The sequence below is a fragment of the Callithrix jacchus genome, chromosome 7, assembly GCF_049354715.1.
Source record: "Callithrix jacchus isolate 240 chromosome 7, calJac240_pri, whole genome shotgun sequence".
Lineage (NCBI taxonomy): Eukaryota > Metazoa > Chordata > Mammalia > Primates > Cebidae > Callithrix > Callithrix jacchus.
In genome coordinates this window covers 31,760,815-31,779,750 of record NC_133508.1, presented here as the reverse complement: position 1 = coordinate 31,779,750, position 18,936 = coordinate 31,760,815, and the positions used below count along the sequence as shown (strand labels likewise).

Here is an 18,936-nt window from a genome sequence, read left to right as displayed (position 1 = left end):
AGCATTTTATCAGGTCTTTGTAGATTTCCTATTTTTTCCACCATGGCTTCCTGACCTGAAGTCCCTGCCACTATATTCACCTTTGGTTTTTCCAGATGTAGCCTGCCTTGTGTTTATTTTAGTTCCTCTGCTCCTTGAACATATACTGTGGTGGTTAAGGGCAGGTCTCTGGAGCCAAAACTATTTGCATTTGCATCTCAGCTTCATCTTACTAGCTGTGGAGATACAGGAAAGTTATTTAACCTCTCTGCATTTCGGTTTTCTCATCTATAAAATGGGACTAATAATAATACAGTGCAGACGGTTTTGTGATGATTAAATACAGTAATCTATAAAAAATGGTTAGAGCCTGTCTCACTGTAAGTTTTCAGATATTAATAGTAACTTTATATGGTGACTTGTAATTCTCAGAGCTTTTCCTTAAGTAGTCATTTTGTTGGGGAGGCTGAAGTTCAGAGAGATTAAGTGACTTCCTTAAAAAGTGAGGTGCTGTTATCTCGCTAGCTAAATATATTTTTTTCTATTGATAAAGTATGAAAGAAGTAATACTTGTTCAGCGTTGTCCACCTTTCTGTTACTCATAGGAACGACAAAAGTATATTTTAAAAGGGGAGAGAGGCTTTAGAAAGATGCTGTAGATTGGCGATGGTAATAAATATTTAGCAAGCATTTGAGTTCCTCCTGATTGCCAGGCAACTGTGTTAGGAGTTAAACACAGTCCTGACCTTGAGGAGTTGACAGGCTTGTGAGTAAAGCAGACAGGTAAATTGACAGAATACTCAGTGATAAGCATTATGACTAAATGCAGCTATTGTAAGAACACATAGGATAAGACTTTTACCCAGATCTTGGATTTGAGGAAGTAGTAAATGTGATTCATGAAATAATTTTGCTTCCCTTCTAAAAAATGAAAAGATTTTGAAGGAAAGTTTCAAATGTTTGGAGTCTCTTAAAATCTTCAGGGAAGTAGGTAATGATTTTTTTTTCTCATTAATAAATGTTTCTGTAGGAATTCTGCTATTGAGTTAGTTATTTTCTTTTTAAAATAATAATTAAAAACAAGGATTGGCTTACTTACTGGTTTGCTTTTCACTGTTACATGCTGTTTCCAATGGAGGCTTGTCTTTTTATTTTGGCTTCCTCTAGAATAGAATGTAATTTCATATACCTTTCTTGTTACCAAAAACAACAAACAAAATCCTCAAAAGCTAGAAATCAAAAGATTGCCTTTTCCACCCCCTTGACCTAATCAAAGAATATATTTTAATTTTAATGGAAGATCTTGGGGTTATCAAAGGCTAGAAAAAAAATAAAAAAAACAATTTCATAGAAGGGTCAAGTGCAGGGGCTTACTTAGGCCTATATTCCCAGCACCTTGTGAGGCTTGAGGCAGGAGGGTTGTTTGAGCCCAGGAGTTTGAGACTGGCCTGGGCAACATAGTAAGACCCTGTCTCTACAGATTTTTTTTTAGAATTAGCCAGGCGTGGTGGCATGTGCCTCTAGTCCTTGCTACTTGAGGCTGAGGAAGGCAGCTCTCTACACCCAGGAGGGTGAGCTATGATTGCGTCACTGCACTGAACAGAAGGGAGACCCTGTCTCAAAACATTTTTTTTTTCAATAGGAACTTTTTGGTAATTGATATTGAAGTAGGACTGAGTGTTATACGTTGTGGGGAGGATAAAGAGGAAGGTAGGGGTTTGTGAGGTTTAGCTACTAATTAACCATCAATTAGTCCTATTTCTAAAATCTCATCCATATGTAAATTGGCAGAGGATTTTTTTCTTTTTTGTCAAATAAAGCTTTGGAATATAGATTTAGTGACATTTGGGATGTACACTGATAGACAAAATTCTTTAGTATAAGCAATGGAATTTAAAATTTATTTCTTAATTGACCACGGAAAGCAGTCTGGGCCAGAGAAAGTAATTGCTTAGATGGGTCATCACTAAGAAAACTGCTATTGTTACATATTTCCTTTAATATCTTTATAAATCCTTTATGTACTAAACTTTGATGGAGTCTTTCATATTAGCATGAAGAAAATCTGAATCTTCGTTGCCATTCTTTCCACAAATATTCTTTTTTTGAGGCACTTCTCACTCTGTCACCCAGGCTAAAGTGCAGTTTCTCGATCTCAGCTCACTGCAACCTCCTTTTCCTGGGTTCAGGTGATTTTTGTGCCTCAGTCTCTAAAGTAGCTGAAATTATAGGCATGCACCACTGTGTCCAGCTAATTTTTGTATTTTTAGTAGAGACAGAGTTTGGCCCATGTCGGCCAGGCTGGTCTCAAACTCCTGACATCAAGTGATCCACCCTCTTCAGCCTCCCAAACTGCTGGGATTGCAGGAGTGAGCTACTGCACCCAACCAGTTAATATCCCACAAATATTTTATTATACTGAATTTAGTATGCATGGGTTAGGAAGAGGGGTGTGTGTGTCTGTTTATCTTTTAGGTGTTTTTACCTCACTAAGAATAAACATCTGACATTTTCCTGTAACATTCTTTAATTCCTTTTTTAAAAAAATCCTTTTCTCTGCCTATCATCTTTTAAAGTAATTTCTTATTAATCTTGCTTAAGGAAAAAAATCCCCTGAATTATAAAATCTCTTATTTTCTCATAGATGTACTTGAAGGATATAATGGAACAATATTTGCTTATGGACAAACATCCTCTGGGAAGACACACACAATGGAGGTAACATTTTATAATCTGTACTTAGATGTAGTTTGCAGTACATACAGCAGTCATTCATTATTAGTTATATTATTTTACGATGCATAAACATTTTAATTTACTCTTTATTGCCCTTTCTCCTGCAAATAATGAACATTTTAGACAAGAATTTTCTGTCACCCTGTATGGGAAATTTTCAATGCTTATGTGCTGTTGATTCTATTTAGTATAAATAACTTTTTCCTGTTCTCCTTGGCCCCTCCTTCCTCAAATACCTGTCACTCTTTGATAAGAGTGTTGCCATAATTATCAGTGCTGGTGTTAATAATAGATGTGGACCTACTATAGCTTTACTTCTAGAAAACGGCCTGTGTGATCTTCTGCCACTGCTAAAGAGCATGCTTTTATCATTTATCTGAGTGTACTATATTAAGTAAATCACTGCTTATTTTAGTGTGATTCATATTACCGATTTTCATAAAGTCATAGAGAACAACATCCTATTATTTGCTATGAATTTGCCTTGAAGTAGAAGGAATAATGCGGAATTATATGGAAATAAATAGAATCTTTTTGATTATGTTCATTTTACAATGAACATTTTACAAGCATGGATAATCTAAATCTAATTAAAGGGTTAAGATATGTTGGTAACCTACGTAGTTGATGTACAGTACTATGTGTAATAGTTGAATTGGATTTTTAGGTATTTACAGAACCATTTCTACAAAAATGAACAATTACAGTTTCTGTCCTTTCTTGACTATAAGTTGTAGATTGAAATTCTTTGTGTTTACTTCATATTTTATAATTTGTCTAAGAAGTCTAGTTTTATTTTTTGTTTAGGGTAAACTTCATGATCCAGAAGGCATGGGAATTATTCCAAGAATAGTGCAAGATATTTTTAATTATATTTACTCCATGGATGAAAATTTGGAATTTCATATTAAGGTAATTTTCTTGGGGAATGATTGTATTTTACTTTACAGCAAGAATAATGTTGTTCTAAAAAACAACAGTAAATGCTAGTTTATTTAAAGTAATTTTAAAAATTATTTTTACGGAAAGGCATAGTTGAAAGATCATTCAGGTTAGTAAACTTAGATTCTTGTTCATCTGCCATTAGATGAACAAGAATGTTAATTAACTTAAATAATTAATTCTTTGTTTAGCTTCCTCCATAAAATAAAGGGGGTTGCTTTACTGTAGAACTTAAAGGTTTCTACTACCCAAAACTATTCAAATTCATTTTAGATGAAGATATGTAATTTATGTCTTCCCATTAGAATGTGAACTATGGCTGGTATGTTGATAACTGTCCTTCTAGTCTAAACAGTGTCTAGTACTCAGACCTCAATATTAGTAAGTGAATAAGTTATTATATAATTTTAGTTGATTGATCTTTTTTATAATTTGTTTGCCCTTTAGGTTTCATATTTTGAAATATATTTGGATAAGATAAGGGACCTATTAGATGGTAAGTTAAATTCTTGCTAGTTGATAAGTTTTAAATAACATCTGTTAATCCCTTTTTAATAGTAGATGTGAGACCATTTCTTTGTAACCTATATGAAATTGTCTTAAGTTATTGGAAATAGACATTTAAAATTTTTTTCTTTTGAAGTTTTAGTTGAATACCTTTAAATAGAATAATTTGTTTAAAGCGCACGTTTATGGATACTTTTTTTTTTTTTGAGATGGAGTCTTGCTCTGTTGCTCAGGCTAGAGTGCCGTGGCGCAATCTCGGCTCACCACAACCTCCACCTCCCAGGTTCAAGCAGTTCTCCTACCTCAGACTCCTGAATATCTGGGACTACAGGCATACACCACCATGCCTAGCTGATTTTTGTATTTTTAGTACAGACAGGGTTTTACTGTGTCAGCCAGGCTGGTCTCGAACTCCTGACTTGTGATCTGCCTGCCTTGGCTTCCCAAAGTGCTGGGATGAGCCACTGCACCCAGCCTATGGGTACTACTTAACTAGTAATTAGAGCATTGGACTGGGAGTTACAGAACCTAAGCCCTGAGTTCTAGTCTTCATCAGCTGTCAACTGAATACATTGTCCTTAGGCAGATCATTGAATCACTCACACTTAATGTTCTTGTTTACAAAATGTGGGTGCTATAGGTTGGAGTATAAGGTCTGCTTTAGAGCAATGTTTTAACTTTTTTTTAGAGTTCACCTATTGCTGTTAAGCTGCTCAGGGAAGCCTATCGATTGAATTATTTCATATCTAATGTTAGAGTTTTAGGAGAATGTTGCTGACATTTATTTTTCTTTTTCAGTTTCAAAGACCAACCTTTCAGTTCATGAAGACAAAAACCGAGTTCCCTATGTGAAGGTATTTATAGTACAGTTGTCTAGAAAGTCCCTGTAACATATTTTTAAAGGATATTAACATATTTGAAAAAATTATTTCACAGGGGTGCACAGAACGTTTTGTATGTAGTCCAGATGAAGTTATGGATACCATAGATGAAGGAAAATCCAACAGACATGTAGCAGTTACAAGTAAGTAGAAAATAACACCAGTTAGAGTTTAAAACCAGCTTAAAATATCCCTATCCAGGTGATTAATTGTGAGATTGCCTTAAGGAAATTGTTAACAAGGGGAAATCATGTTTATTTATATTTGTTTGTGTAATTACATTGCAGATATGAATGAACATAGCTCTAGGAGTCACAGTATATTTCTTATTAATGTAAAACAAGAGAACACACAAACGGAACAAAAGCTGAGTGGAAAACTTTATCTGGTTGATTTAGCCGGTAGTGAAAAGGTAAATATTTAAACATTTTCATAAACTTTAGTTTGAATCGGGAGTTATGCAGGATTCATTGTTGCATCTTGAAAACTTACCAAATTGGATTTGGTAACCTGAGATTTATAACTGCTTCATGATGATACCAACTGAATAATCAGTTCCAAGTTACTGTTTGATGTGGTCTAGTTCAACCCACAAGCGCTCCCTGTGACTTAAGATGTATTCATATTTTGAACTTGTTTGGGATATGTTGTTATAGACTTTACTAGTGTCCCTTTTCTAATTTTTTGATACGTACTTTATTCATACTGGCAGTGGGGTCCCTATTAAATCTGGTAACTATCCATTAGTCTTTTCTGGTTTGGCTGGACTCATTTCTTTCCTTTGGATGATTGTTTCATTATTAAAGTTCTATACAGTCTGATTCAAGTCTATATCAAAATAAGTTTGAATGTTATAATAGGGACCTCTGACCATTTCTGCTGTTGTACTGATTTTGTTTCTTGTGCTTAGAATGATATATCTATTCCATTCTACTCTGAAGTCTTATACACATCTTTCAAATATTAACTAATCTTGAGAATTCTCATAGCTTCTTCAGCCGACGTTGCTAATTTATTGTTCTAACCTACCTTTGACATAGATATTTAAATATATATATTTTTTAAAGAAGCAGCTTTGCTTATATAACGTGTTTAAACTCAGTCTCTGTTTTCTAACAGTTAAAACATCAACATAATGCATTAGCCAATTTTAGAAAATTCCTCTGGGCTGGGTGTGGTGGTTCACGCCTGTAATTCCAGCACTTTGGGAGGCCAAGGTGGGCGGAACACAATGTCAGGAGTTCAAGACCAGCCTGGCCAACATGATGAAACCCCATATCAACTAAAGATACAAAAAATTAGCTGGGCTTGGTGGTGGACACCTGTAATCCCAGCTGCTTGGCATGCTGAGGCAGGAGAATTGCTTGAACCTGGGAGGCAGAGGTTGCAGTGAGCCAAGATTGCACCATTGCACTCCAGCCTGGGCAGCAGCGTGAGACTCCATCTCAAAAAGAAGAAGATTCCTCTATTCCAATGTAGCAAAGGGCACTAACAAATTAATGAACTACGAATTTATTTTCAAATTGGTTATTTTCAAGAGTACCTACAAACTACAGATAAAATTTGATGTCACTCTAATCAAACTCTTAAAAGTAGTATTCAAGAACTGGTGATACCTAGGAGTAAATGCTTGGCAAATAAGATCATGAAGGTTTTCATATTCTTGTTTTCTTTTTTACTGATTATTGATGACCTATGAGCATTTTAGAAAATTTAAAGAAAATTATCATAAACTTTAATTTTGTTTCATTCTTTTGAAATCTTATGCATAGGTTAGTAAAACTGGAGCTGAAGGTGCTGTGCTGGATGAAGCTAAAAACATCAACAAGTCACTTTCTGCTCTTGGAAATGTCATTTCTGCTTTGGCTGAGGGTAGTGTGAGTATACATGTCTTCTATCTCCCTTTTACCTTATGGAGTATTATTTAAATATAGGTGTTTATGTGTGCATGAGTGTGTATGTGTGAGAGAGATTGATTCACTGTGTTTGAATCAGTATGTGTAAGTTAGTTGTCTTTTGGGAGTTTATTTTACAATATTGTATATGTATCCTAGTTTACATCTTAATATCAAACAGTTAACTGAAATAACCTTGTAATTTATTTAAAGTAGCATATTTATATAACATCTTATTATACAGAAACCCACTGATCTTCTATGTTTTCTTTCTTTGTTTTTGTATGCAGACGTATGTTCCATATAGAGATAGTAAAATGACAAGAATCCTTCAAGATTCATTAGGTGGCAACTGTAGAACCACTATTGTAATATGCTGCTCTCCGTCATCATACAATGAGTCTGAAACAAAATCTACACTCTTATTTGGCCAAAGGTTTGTTGTTAAGAAAGTACAAAGCCTAAATGTAGATAGACATTTTGTTTACAAAATGTAGGAAAATGTCAGATAGCTATTATTCCAACCTGTATATACGGTTTTGTGCTAGACACACATTTTGAATTGATGGCAGATAGTACAGTGTAGGTCTGTTTTTTAGACTGCTTGGTTTAAGTTTGAGTACACATTAAAGTCAAATGAAATTTAGTCAAATTTATGTGACAAGCTGTAATTTGGTATTAAAGAAAATAAGCATTTGAATCAAATAATGATGTCAAAGCCTGGCAAACATAATCCTCTGTTAAGCCTGTAGACATACATGACATGTTAATATAATCTATATGAGAGGATTAGGAAAATCAATAATAATGATTCCATCTTTGATTTTCAACAGTAATTTTTTAATTTGGTCTTGCAAACAAATTGGAAAAATATAGGCCTTTTTCTTTTATTTTTAGTGGGTTGTTGATTTTTTTTTTTTAGCTATTCACAGATTTTGGAGCAGACTCAAATTTGGGTTGTGAATAAGCTCATTATGTTGCAGCTCTTAATATTTAGTCTAAGAGATTACTGGACAAAAATTAATTCCTTAGCTGTATATACATATATTCCAATATAGATACAATTAAAAATAATTTCAGTCTCATCCTATTTTTTCCCAATTACCTCTCTTAGGGCCAAAACAATTAAGAACACAGTTTGTGTCAATGTAGAGTTAACTGCCGAACAGTGGAAAAAGAAGTATGAAAAAGAAAAAGAAAAAAATAAGACCCTGCGGAACACTATTCAGTGGCTTGAAAATGAACTTAACAGATGGCGTAATGGTAATAACTTAAGAATTTGTCATCTTAAGTTTGTTAAATACAGATTTAGAGTATAGAAATAGTTAAGCAAAATCAGTAAGTGATTAGATCAAGAAATTTAACAACATTGAAATAATTTTTAAAAAATCAAACAAATCCTGGAGTTGAAAAGTAAAATGAGCAAAATGCAGTAGAGAACATCACTAGTAGAATTAATTAAGCAGAAGAAGGAATTTACTTTTTTATTTTTTATTTTTTTTGAGATGGAGTTTCGCTCTTGTTACCCAGGCTGGAGTGCAATGGCACGATCTTGGCTCACTGCAACCTCTGCCTCCTGGGTTCAGGCAGTTCTCCTGTTTCAGCCTCCTGAGTAGCTGGGATTACAGGCATGCGCCACCATGCCCAGCTAATTTTTTGTATTTTTAGTAGAGAAGGGGTTTCACAATGGTGACCAGGATGGTCTCGATCTGTTGACCTCGTGATCTACCCGCCTCGGCCTCCCAAAGTGCTGGGATTACAGGCGTGAGCCACCGCGTCTGGCCAGAAGAAAGAATTTAAACTTGAAGACAAATTATTTGAAAATACATGGTCAGAGAAGAAAAAGTTTACAAGAATGAGGCTGAGTACAGTGGTTCCCACCTATAATCCCAGCACTTTGGGAGGCCAAGATTGGCAGATTACTTGACGTCAGGAGTTAAGAGACTAGTCTCTAACTTTTTTTTTTTTTTTAGGAATGAAATTGAATAAGATTGAAATTAGTTTTAGACATGTCGTTTTTTATTACCCATTTTATTGTCTGATTTTAGGGGAGACTGTGCCTATTGATGAACAGTTTGACAAAGAGAAAGCCAACTTGGAAGCTTTCACAGTGGATAAAGATATTGCTATTACCAATGATAAACCAGCAACCACAATTGGAGTTACAGGAAATTTTACTGATGCTGAAAGAAGAAAGTGTGAAGAAGAAATTGCCAAATTATACAAACAGCTTGATGACAAGGTAGATATTGTTTGTTTAGGTCTGTTTATATTAGATACTATTGACGTGGGTGTTCTTATTTTCTAATTTTTCTAATTTCAATACTGTGGGCACTTAGGATCTTTATATATCTTCCTTGATTTCTGTTAATTTGTAAAAAATATTGTGTTAACAAAATTAAAAGTCTCTCAGCTACTCAGGAGGCTGAGGCGGGAATCACTTGAACTTGGGAGGCAGAGGTTGCAGTGAGCCAAGATCATGCCACTGCACTTCAGCCTGGCGACAGACCTAGACTCTGTCTCAAAAAAAAAAAGTCATAATTTCAGTTTCTGTGTGGAAACTATATGAGGGTATATCCTTTTTCTCCCCTCTTTTTAAGCTAAGATAACTTTATAAGGCAGCAGTTCCCTAACCTTTTTGGCACCAGGGGTTGGTTTCAGGGAAGACAATTTTTCCATGGACCAGGATGGGGGAGATGGTTTTGGGATGGAACTTCCACTATGGACTATCTATCAGGCATTAGATTCTCATAAGGATCCCGTAACCTAGATCTCTTGCATGCACTGTTCATAATAGAGTTCGCACTCAAGAGAATCTAATGCCGCTGATCTAACAGAGGGCAGAGCTCAGGTGGTAATGCTTGCTGCTTACCTATTGTAAGTCCTGGTTCCTAACAGGCCTCCAGTACTGCTCTGTGGCCTGGGGGCTTGGGACCCCTTTTCTAACAAAAATTTGGCATTGGGTCATTGGGAGCCTTAATGATATCAACTCTTAGAATCAGGGCTCTTAAGACTCCAATAAAAAATGATGTAAGCGATTAAGGGAATCAAAAGAGTGGAAATAATATCTTCCTGCTTTGCGTATAGAAGTAATATCAGTAGTATGAATAATAGCAAATTAAGAACCTAACAGAATGAAGGCAAGAACAAGAGCAGTAAAGAGATTAGAAGAAAATACTTCTTTTTAAGTTTTTTTTTAATGTATTTTAAGCAGGGATGGCAGGTTTGAGGTACTTGACCATTATAAGTATTGATAATTGAAAGAAATTCCTTTTCTTTTGCCATTTGCTTAAAAGAGGTTAAAATAAACAATGTTGAATTTGGAGAAATGGTTTTGAAATATTTCTAGGGGAGCACTAATTTTATAACCTGAATTGGGAAATAGCTAGAACCAGGTTGTTAGCTACTTGGTTAACTGGATACTTCAAAATTCTAGGATGAAGAAATTAACCAGCAAAGTCAACTGGTAGAGAAACTGAAGACACAAATGTTGGATCAGGAAGAGGTGAGTTGAATAGCTTTTATATTGCTTCCAGAAAAGCTTTACAGTTTTGGTTTCTGAATCCCATTGACTTTGTCTTTAACAATTGTATAATTTTGGGTATGACCCTCTCTATGGGAATAAGTATGTCACATGAATAAAATGAATTTTACTCATTCATCCTGTCTACCCACATACAATCTGTTGTTCATTTCTGCCATCTTTTTTTTTTTCATGTTGGTTCTTGACATTTCTCGTCACCTCGTTTGGATTCTCATTTTATCTTCTCCCCCAGCACAGCAGGGGGATAATTGAAAAGTAGTCCTTTAATTTTGGGGGGGGAGGTGCTGTGGGCAGGGTGAAGACAAAGACTGCTTCAGTAAGCAAGAGATATTCTCCATCAGTGAACCTAATCCTGGTTAGATCGTCTTTGTACATATTTCAACTGTAGCATTATTCCTCAAAGGGGCACTGTTGACATTTTACGTTGGATAATTTATGTTATTCTGTCCCTTGCATTATAGGACATTAAACATTCCTAGTCCCTACTCCTAAATGCCATTAGCCTTCTACCCACTTATTAACACTTCCACAGATTTCCAGATATCCCTACAGGAGAGCCACTAATCTGGATGATTGTGGTGTTCTCTTAACCAGTCATTTGGCTTCCCTGCAGTTCAGATTTTATGTGCAGATACCAGGTTTTTCTGAGGCACAGCACAGATGTCATCCCGTGTTGTTCAAAGCAAATCTGAATTTTTAAGCAACTCTTGTAGGATGCCATTTTCTTTTATTACGTTAACTTGCACATGACTACAGTCGACCTATCCTAGCCAACTTCTCCATCAATAGTACCCTTTCCTAAGGGTATTACTAAGCACTTTATCTGTCTTGTCCCTCTTATATGGTTCTTACCTTCTATCTTGTATTGCACTTATTCATGTACCTATCTTCTCTTCTACTGTGTTCTTTAAACATAGTCTTTGATTTTCTCTCTGCCTTGCCGCAACCAGCACAGGACCTGCACTGCACATGCACATAGTTGACATTTAGTAAATTTGTTTAATGAATAAATGTTGCCACACTGAGGAGCATTCATATTTCACTCCATTTGTTCTTGGCAAATGGTGAAGCTTCATGGGTGTTTTTTAAGACCTGTATATGTTGGGGGAAAATAAATGATTTTCTTTCCTATAGCTTTTGGCATCTACCAGAAGGGATCAAGACAATATGCAAGCTGAGCTGAATCGCCTTCAAGCAGAAAATGATGCCTCTAAAGAAGAAGTGAAAGAAGTTTTACAGGCCCTAGAAGAACTTGCTGTCAATTATGATCAGAAGTCTCAGGAAGTTGAAGACAAAACTAAGGAATATGAACTGCTTAGTGACGAACTGAATCAGAAATCGGTAAGATATAGTTTTTTTTTTTTTATGCTTTAGTACAGGTATTCCTAACCTAAAAACTACTTAAGTAATTTATTTCTATAAAAGTCAAATATCGATAACATCAATTTTCAAGGACTTGGGTTTCAACTTCATTTTTTTCTGTATATGAAGCCTTAGAGGTGGAGGAAGACAGTTATCTTAGTTCATAAAGGTCTATTAATATCTAATTTAAATGCTTTTTAAAAGGATGTTGGTTGCTCCTAATGTTATTTTATTTTTTTAATTTAGTATACAGCATATAGAATCTAATATTACTAATGTTAAAGGAAAAGAATTTAAAGTTCCTAGTTAATAAAGCTATTAAATAATTGTTCAAACAGTAAAGAAATATGCAATACAAATTAAAATGCTATTTAATCAACTCTGTGAATTATTTAGAATAGTTGTAAGGATATGTTCCCTAATAGATGGAGATTTTTAGTTGCTGAAAATTGCTGTAGGACAAGGATAGCCACCCTCCCAACAGTGATGCCAGAAATAATCCATAGCTATGATTGTTTCAACATCATCATGGATGAGCTATCTTGTGGTTTTGTTGTGGTTAATGCTAGCTTCTTATTTAGAAATCAGCACCTAGAGTTGAACTCAGGACCCTTGCTTACCACTTGTTTTCCTGTCCACATTCACTTGTCTATGAGAAAGCAGTCAACAGTACAAAATAACTCTTTTAAAAGTTTCCTGCCCCTATGAGTTCCTTTTCTCTTTTTAATCTACAAAGTTACAATTAGCTTGAAGTTAACATTCAGTATTGTCGAGATCCAAGACACCATTATAACTAACTCTTACTGAGTTGTATTATTAACAAAGCTAATTGCTCTTTAAAAGAATAACAGGAGTTTCTTCCAACTCAGAAAAGTGGTCCTTGGCCACTGATTTTAGTCTGTAAGACAGGTATGTTTATGTTTCACTTGTGGAGCTGAAATCCATCAACATTACATTAGTAATAGGAGTTAGAAATACCTAGTGTTCAGTATCTTTTTATATGCTTAGACAGTGTAACTCTTCAGTTGTTAGAGAAAATGACTGCTAATTTAAACAATTATGGTAGAAGCATGCTGTATTATGAGACTTGCAAGATAATTGGTATGATACTGTAGATTAACTTGGGTGAATACACAATCTGCTAATACTCAGAAACTTACGGAAATGACCAACTACCAGAAGAGATAAGCAGTTGGAATGATGGCATCTTTACTGAAAGATATTGATGAAAAGTCAATAAATGGCATTGAAAATACAATACAGGTTGAGTGTCCCTAATCTGAAATTTTTGGGACTAGAAGCCCCAAGCATTTCAGATTAGGGCTACTCAATCTGTAAGTATACTAATAAGTATACTAGTAAGTATAATGGAATGTTTGCATTATACTTACTAGCTGAGCTTTTCTGATTGGCAAGTCTAGAATGTTTCAGTGTGCTTTTTCTTCGAGCATCATGTAACCACTCAAAAAGTCCCAGATTTTGGAGCATTTCAGTTGGGGACGCTCACCTTCCATCTGATCTGTGATATGAGTTCTTTTAAGTGGGCCACACTGGGTTGGACTTCTCAAAATTTGGTGATTTCGTAGCTGGAAAGCCAGCTATGATTTGAAATTTATAATTAGAGTAAACTCAGATAATATTATTTCATCACTAGCTCCTGGATAATTGCTTGTATCATAGTCTTGTCACATGGATTCTTCCCAGTGAGTAAATATATAGAAAGTAGATGAAGAAAGCATACTAACCATTTTGAAAACAGTGTCATTATAACATTAATTTGCTGACTCAGTTTCTGAAAATAATAAATGATAATCAAATCTAGTTAAATTTGAAGCTTCCCATTTTTAGACAGAAAGCATTATTTAATCTCAGGAATTATAGTGAAATAACACAAACTTGCCTGCTCTTAATGGAAAACAATGTGGCTACTTTTACCATAGCCTTAGGTCTAAAATACTTTTTTTAAGTTTGAGCTAGGAGCTCAGAACATGGTAGATAGTTCAAGGAAATGAAAGCAGAAAATACATGGTTTTTTAAGGGCTAGGTGAAAAACTTGAAACACCTGTGATAATTTGAGTTTTCATGTAATAGATTTAATTATACTTTTTGTTTGGGTTCTCTTAGGCAACTTTAGCCAGTATAGATGCTGAGCTTCAGAAACTTAAGGAAATGACCAACCATCAGAAAAAACGAGCAGCTGAGATGATGGCATCTTTACTAAAAGACCTTGCAGAAATAGGAATTGCTGTGGGAAATAATGACGTAAAGGTAAATATAACAACTAAATATTAAGGATAATTATCTGTATATACTAGTACTTTTGTTTACTACTAATTTTTTATAAAGTTCTTTTTGTATTCATGATTTCATCCTTACAACCAGTCATGCGTAGTAGGCGGTATTAACTGTGTTTTAAATACATCAGGAGACAGCAAAAGAATAAGGGCACCCAAATCGATAAATTCAGTAGGTGGTATTGTATTGCACCTTGTGTTTGATTCTTTAAGATTTTCCCCAATCTGGGCAACGTGGCGAAGCCCCGTCTCTACGAAAAACACAAAAATTAGCCTGGCGTGTGGTGGTTGCCTGTAGTTTCAGCTACTGGGGTGGGAGGATTGCTTGAGCCCGGAAGGTCAAGGGTGCAATGAGCTGTCATCGCACCACTGCACTCCAGCTTGCGCTGCAGAGCAAGACGCTGTCTCAAGGAAAAAGAAAAAAAGATTTTGCACTTAGAAATTATGTTAATAAATTTCCATAAGTGAAATGATTGGAGGCTGGACACTGTGGCTTATGCCTGTAATCCTAGCACATTGGGAGACCGAGGTGGGTCAATCACTAGGTCAGGAGTTTGAGACCAGCCTGGCCAACATGTTGAAATCCCATCTCTACTAAAAGTACAAAAATTAGCCGGGCTTGGTGGCGCATGCCTGTAATCCCAGCTACTCAGGAGGCTGAGGCAGGAGAATTGCTTGAACCTGGAAGGCGGAGGTTGCAGTGAGCTGAGATTGTGCCACTTGCACCCCAGCCTGGGTGGCAGAGCAAGACTCTGTCTCAAAAAAACAAAGTGAAATGATTGGAACAACAATTAAGATGAGTTCAGGCTGGGCACAGTGGCTCACGCCTGTAATGCCAGCACTTTGGTAGGCCAAGGTGGATGGATCCATGAGGTCAGGAGATCAAGACCATTCTGGCTAACACGGTAAAACCTCATCTCTACTAAAAAAAAAAAATTAGCCAGGGGTGGTGGCACGCACCTGTAGTCCCAGCTACTCTGGAGGCTGAGGCAGGAGAATTGCTTGAACCCAGGAGGCGGAGGTTGCAGTGAGCCGAAATCTCACCATCACACTGCAGCCTGAGCAACCATAGCAAGACTCCGTCTCAAAAAAAAAAAAAAAAAAAATTCAGGGACCAGACATAGTGGCTGAAGCCTGTAATCCCAGCACTTTGGGAGGCCAAGGCAGGAGGATCACTTGAGACCAGGAGTTCGAGACCAGCTTGGGCAACATGGTGAGACCCCTTCCTACAAAGAATTTTAAAAATTAGCTGGGCATATAGGCATGGTGATAGGTACCTGTAGTCCCAGCTATTTAAGAGACTGAGGCAGGAGGTTAAGGATGCCATGAACCATGTTTGTGCCACGGCACTGCAGCCTGAGACCCTATCTAAAAAAAAAAAGATTAGCTCAAGGAGTAAATGTACAATGAATGGGCTTTTGTAGTTGCTTTAAATGTTTAAAGAAAAGTGGTGGCATGTGCCTGTAATCCGAGCTACTCAGGAGAATTGCCTGAACCCAGGAGGTGGAGGTTGCGGTGAGCCGAGATCGTGCCATTGCACTCCAGCCTCTGGAGCGAAACTCTGTCTCAAAAAAAAAAAAAAAAAAAAAGTAAAACCTGAGCACTGCTTTCTTAATTTTTTTTTTTTTAATAGGAAAATTTCAAACATAAAATAGAATAATGTAATAAGCTCCAGAGTTTTCAGTTTTCAAAATGTTGCCACTTTTCTTTATGCCTCTTTGTCCTAATCTTTTTGATACTAATATTGGTTGTTAGCATTAGGCATGTGGCTGGGTGGTAGATTTAAAAACTAAGACCAAAGAACCAAACTAAGACTCTTAACTGAAAAATCATGCAAATAACATATATGACATGAAAAATTTGTATATCACAGTAGCTGTTTAGACTTTTCCCTTTTTGATAAAAGCCTATACAGAAACAAGAGAGCATACACTTGGGTTTATATTGAGAGCCTACTAAAAAGCCCAGTTTATTAACCAGAGTTGGAACTGAAATAAAAGTTTTCAATATGGAGTATATATTTCTGTCTGTTACATTGTTTAATGTTGCTGTTTGTTGTTAACTGATTTTTCAGTTTAAAAATGAAGAAAAAAGAAGTATTTAAAAAGTAGAAAAAGAATAAAAGATAAAATCAAAATGAAAGTTACTGTTTATTGATGGAGGCAAGGATTCTCATGACTCTATTTTCATATGTTATTTCTTCAGTGGACTCACCTCATTGAAACAGAGGAAAAGTGTTATTTTTAAATATTGGGCTACTTGACTTGCTTTCTCTTCACCATCAGTCTGGACATTCTGCCCTATCTTGTTTATGGTGGAGTAATATGAGATGTAGAGTATTGTGAGATGTGGTGAAATCTCTAGGATAGAAAAATACATTTATTTCACATTGCAAAACACTAGAAAGATGTTCAATATTTGCTTTGTAGGTTTGTAGCTTTTTAGAAAAATCTTAATATTTTGTATTCAAATAATTATGATTTAAGTCAAAAAGTATAGCAAGAGAGAGTGAAAATGGCTTATGTATAGTGGCAGAGGGATGAAATCTAGGTTCCCTGACTACTAGATTCTTTTTTTCACTATTCTGTATAGGATTTTGAAAATAAGTCATCCTTGCAAATAGCTATTTTAATTAATAAAAGAAAATAGCAAGGATTCTCAGTATTTTTGTCATTAACAAGTAATTCTCATCATGTATAAGCTCTGTTAAAGCTCTGCTTTTGTTTTTTTAAGTTACAGTTTACAGTTTTATGTTATAGTTTACAATGATTATTGTAATCATTATATTCTATAGTTGTATAGATTTTAAGGAGTACATAATCTTATAGGTCCAGTGTTACAGTATTTAGAATAGTTTCCACACCACCCTAACAAATTCCCAGTGTTTTCGCTATTCACCTCTACTTCTTGAACCTCTGGCAACCACTGATGTTTTTACTATCGCTATACTATTGCGGTTTCCAAAATATTATATAGTTGGAATCATATGGTATGTATATGTAGCCCTTTTGGCTTGCTTCTTTCTCTTAACAATATGCATTTAAGATTCTTCCATGTCTTTTCATGGCTTGATCGTTTCTTTTAATCACTAAATTATATTCCATGATATGAATGTACCACAGTCTTTTTTAATCCATTCACCCATATGGTTACTTTGAGCTTTTGACAATTATGAATAAAGCGGCTATAAACATTCATGTGTATGTCGGGTGCGGTGGCTCACACAGTAATCCCAGCACTTTGGGAGACCGAGGCAGGCAGATCACATGAGGCCAGGAGTTTGAGACCAGCCTGGCCAGCATGGCGAAGTCATCCTGTCTTTATTAAAAACACAGAAACTAGTCCCAGCTATTTGGGAGGCTGAGGCGTGAGAATTGCTTGAGCCCAGGAAATGGAGGTTGAAATGAGCCAAGATTGCACCACTGCACTTGGGTGACAGAGTGAGATTTCGTCTCAGAAAAAAAAATTCATGTGTAAGTAATCCTGTGGACATAAGTTTTCAGTCAGTTGAGTAAAAATACCTAGAAGTGCTAGGTTGTATATTATGACTATGTGAGCTTTGTAAGGAACTCCCAAATGGTCTTCCAAAGTGGTGGAAACATTTTAAATTCCTATCCGCCATGAATGAGAGTACCTGCTGTTCCACATCCTTGCCAGTGTTTGCTGTTGTCAGTTTTTTGAGATTTTACTAATGTATGGTGTTATTTCAGTGTTGCTTTAATTTGCAGTTGAATTTTTTTTTGTTTTTCCTTTGGTGGAGATGGAGTCAACCTCTGCCTCCCAGGTTCAAGTGATTCTTCTGCCTCAGCTTCCCGAGTAGCTGGGACTATAGGTGTGTGCCACCATGCTTGGCTAATTTTTGTATTTGTAGTAGAGATGGGGTTTCACCATATTGGCCAGACTGGTCTTGAACTCCTGACCTTATGATCTACCCCCTTTAGCCTCCCAGAGTGCTGAGATTACAGGCGTGAGCCACTGCACCCCACCCTATTGTTGAGTTTTAAGAGTTCTTTATATGTTTTGGATATAAGTATTTTATCAGATAGTGTTTTGCATTATTTCATAGTTTGTGGCTTGTTTCTTTACTCTCACCATCATGTTTTACAGACTAAAAATTTTAATGAGGTCCAACTTACCAATTTTTTCTTTAATGGATTGTGGTTTTGGTATTATATTTAAAAACTTACCACCAAACCCACTGTCACCTAGATTTTCTTCTAAGTGTTTTTTTTTAGTTTTGCCTTTACATTTAGGTCTGTGATCCATTTCAAGTTAATTTTTCTGAAAGGGGTAAGGTCTGTACCAGGATTCATTGTTTTACATCTGGATGTCCAGTTGTTACAGCACCATTTGTTGAAAAGGTTATCCTTATCCTTTCTCCATTAAATTGCCTTTGTACCTTTGTCAGAGATCAGTTTACTATATTTTGTGGGTCTTTTCCTGAACTCTTTATTGTGTTAACTTATTTTATCTATTCTTTTTTTTTTTTTTGAGACGGAGTTTCGCTTTTGTTACCCAGGCTAGAGTGCAATGGCGCGATCTCGGCTCACCGCAACCTCCGCCTCCTGGGTTCAGGCAGTTCTCCTGCCTCAGCCTCCCGAGTAGCTGGGATTACAGGCACACGCTACCACACCCAGCTAATTTTTTGTATTTTTAGTAGAGACGGGGTTTCACCATGTTGACCAGGATGGTCTCGATCTCGACCCTGTGATCCACCCGCCTCGGCCTCCCAAAGTGCTGGGATTACAGGCTTGAGCCACCGCGCCTGGCCTTCTTTTTTTTTTTGAGACAGAGTT

At 36.1% G+C, this 18,936-nt stretch overlaps 1 protein-coding gene across 1 annotated transcript in view; it reads left to right on the top strand.

The window, feature by feature from the left end:
* The window catches only part of KIF5B (kinesin family member 5B), a 47,385-nt gene that overhangs the window by 14,346 nt on the left and 14,103 nt on the right, over nucleotides 1-18,936 (top strand). The window contains exons 3-15 of the mRNA XM_002750147.6: nucleotides 2,624-2,697; nucleotides 3,523-3,627; nucleotides 4,105-4,153; nucleotides 4,963-5,018; nucleotides 5,101-5,188; nucleotides 5,333-5,457; nucleotides 6,818-6,922; nucleotides 7,231-7,376; nucleotides 8,055-8,203; nucleotides 8,989-9,182; nucleotides 10,377-10,445; nucleotides 11,619-11,825; nucleotides 13,971-14,114. Of these exons, the coding sequence (XP_002750193.1) occupies nucleotides 2,624-2,697; nucleotides 3,523-3,627; nucleotides 4,105-4,153; nucleotides 4,963-5,018; nucleotides 5,101-5,188; nucleotides 5,333-5,457; nucleotides 6,818-6,922; nucleotides 7,231-7,376; nucleotides 8,055-8,203; nucleotides 8,989-9,182; nucleotides 10,377-10,445; nucleotides 11,619-11,825; nucleotides 13,971-14,114 (1,511 nt within the window). The remainder of the gene's footprint in view (nucleotides 1-2,623; nucleotides 2,698-3,522; nucleotides 3,628-4,104; nucleotides 4,154-4,962; nucleotides 5,019-5,100; nucleotides 5,189-5,332; nucleotides 5,458-6,817; nucleotides 6,923-7,230; nucleotides 7,377-8,054; nucleotides 8,204-8,988; nucleotides 9,183-10,376; nucleotides 10,446-11,618; nucleotides 11,826-13,970; nucleotides 14,115-18,936) is intronic.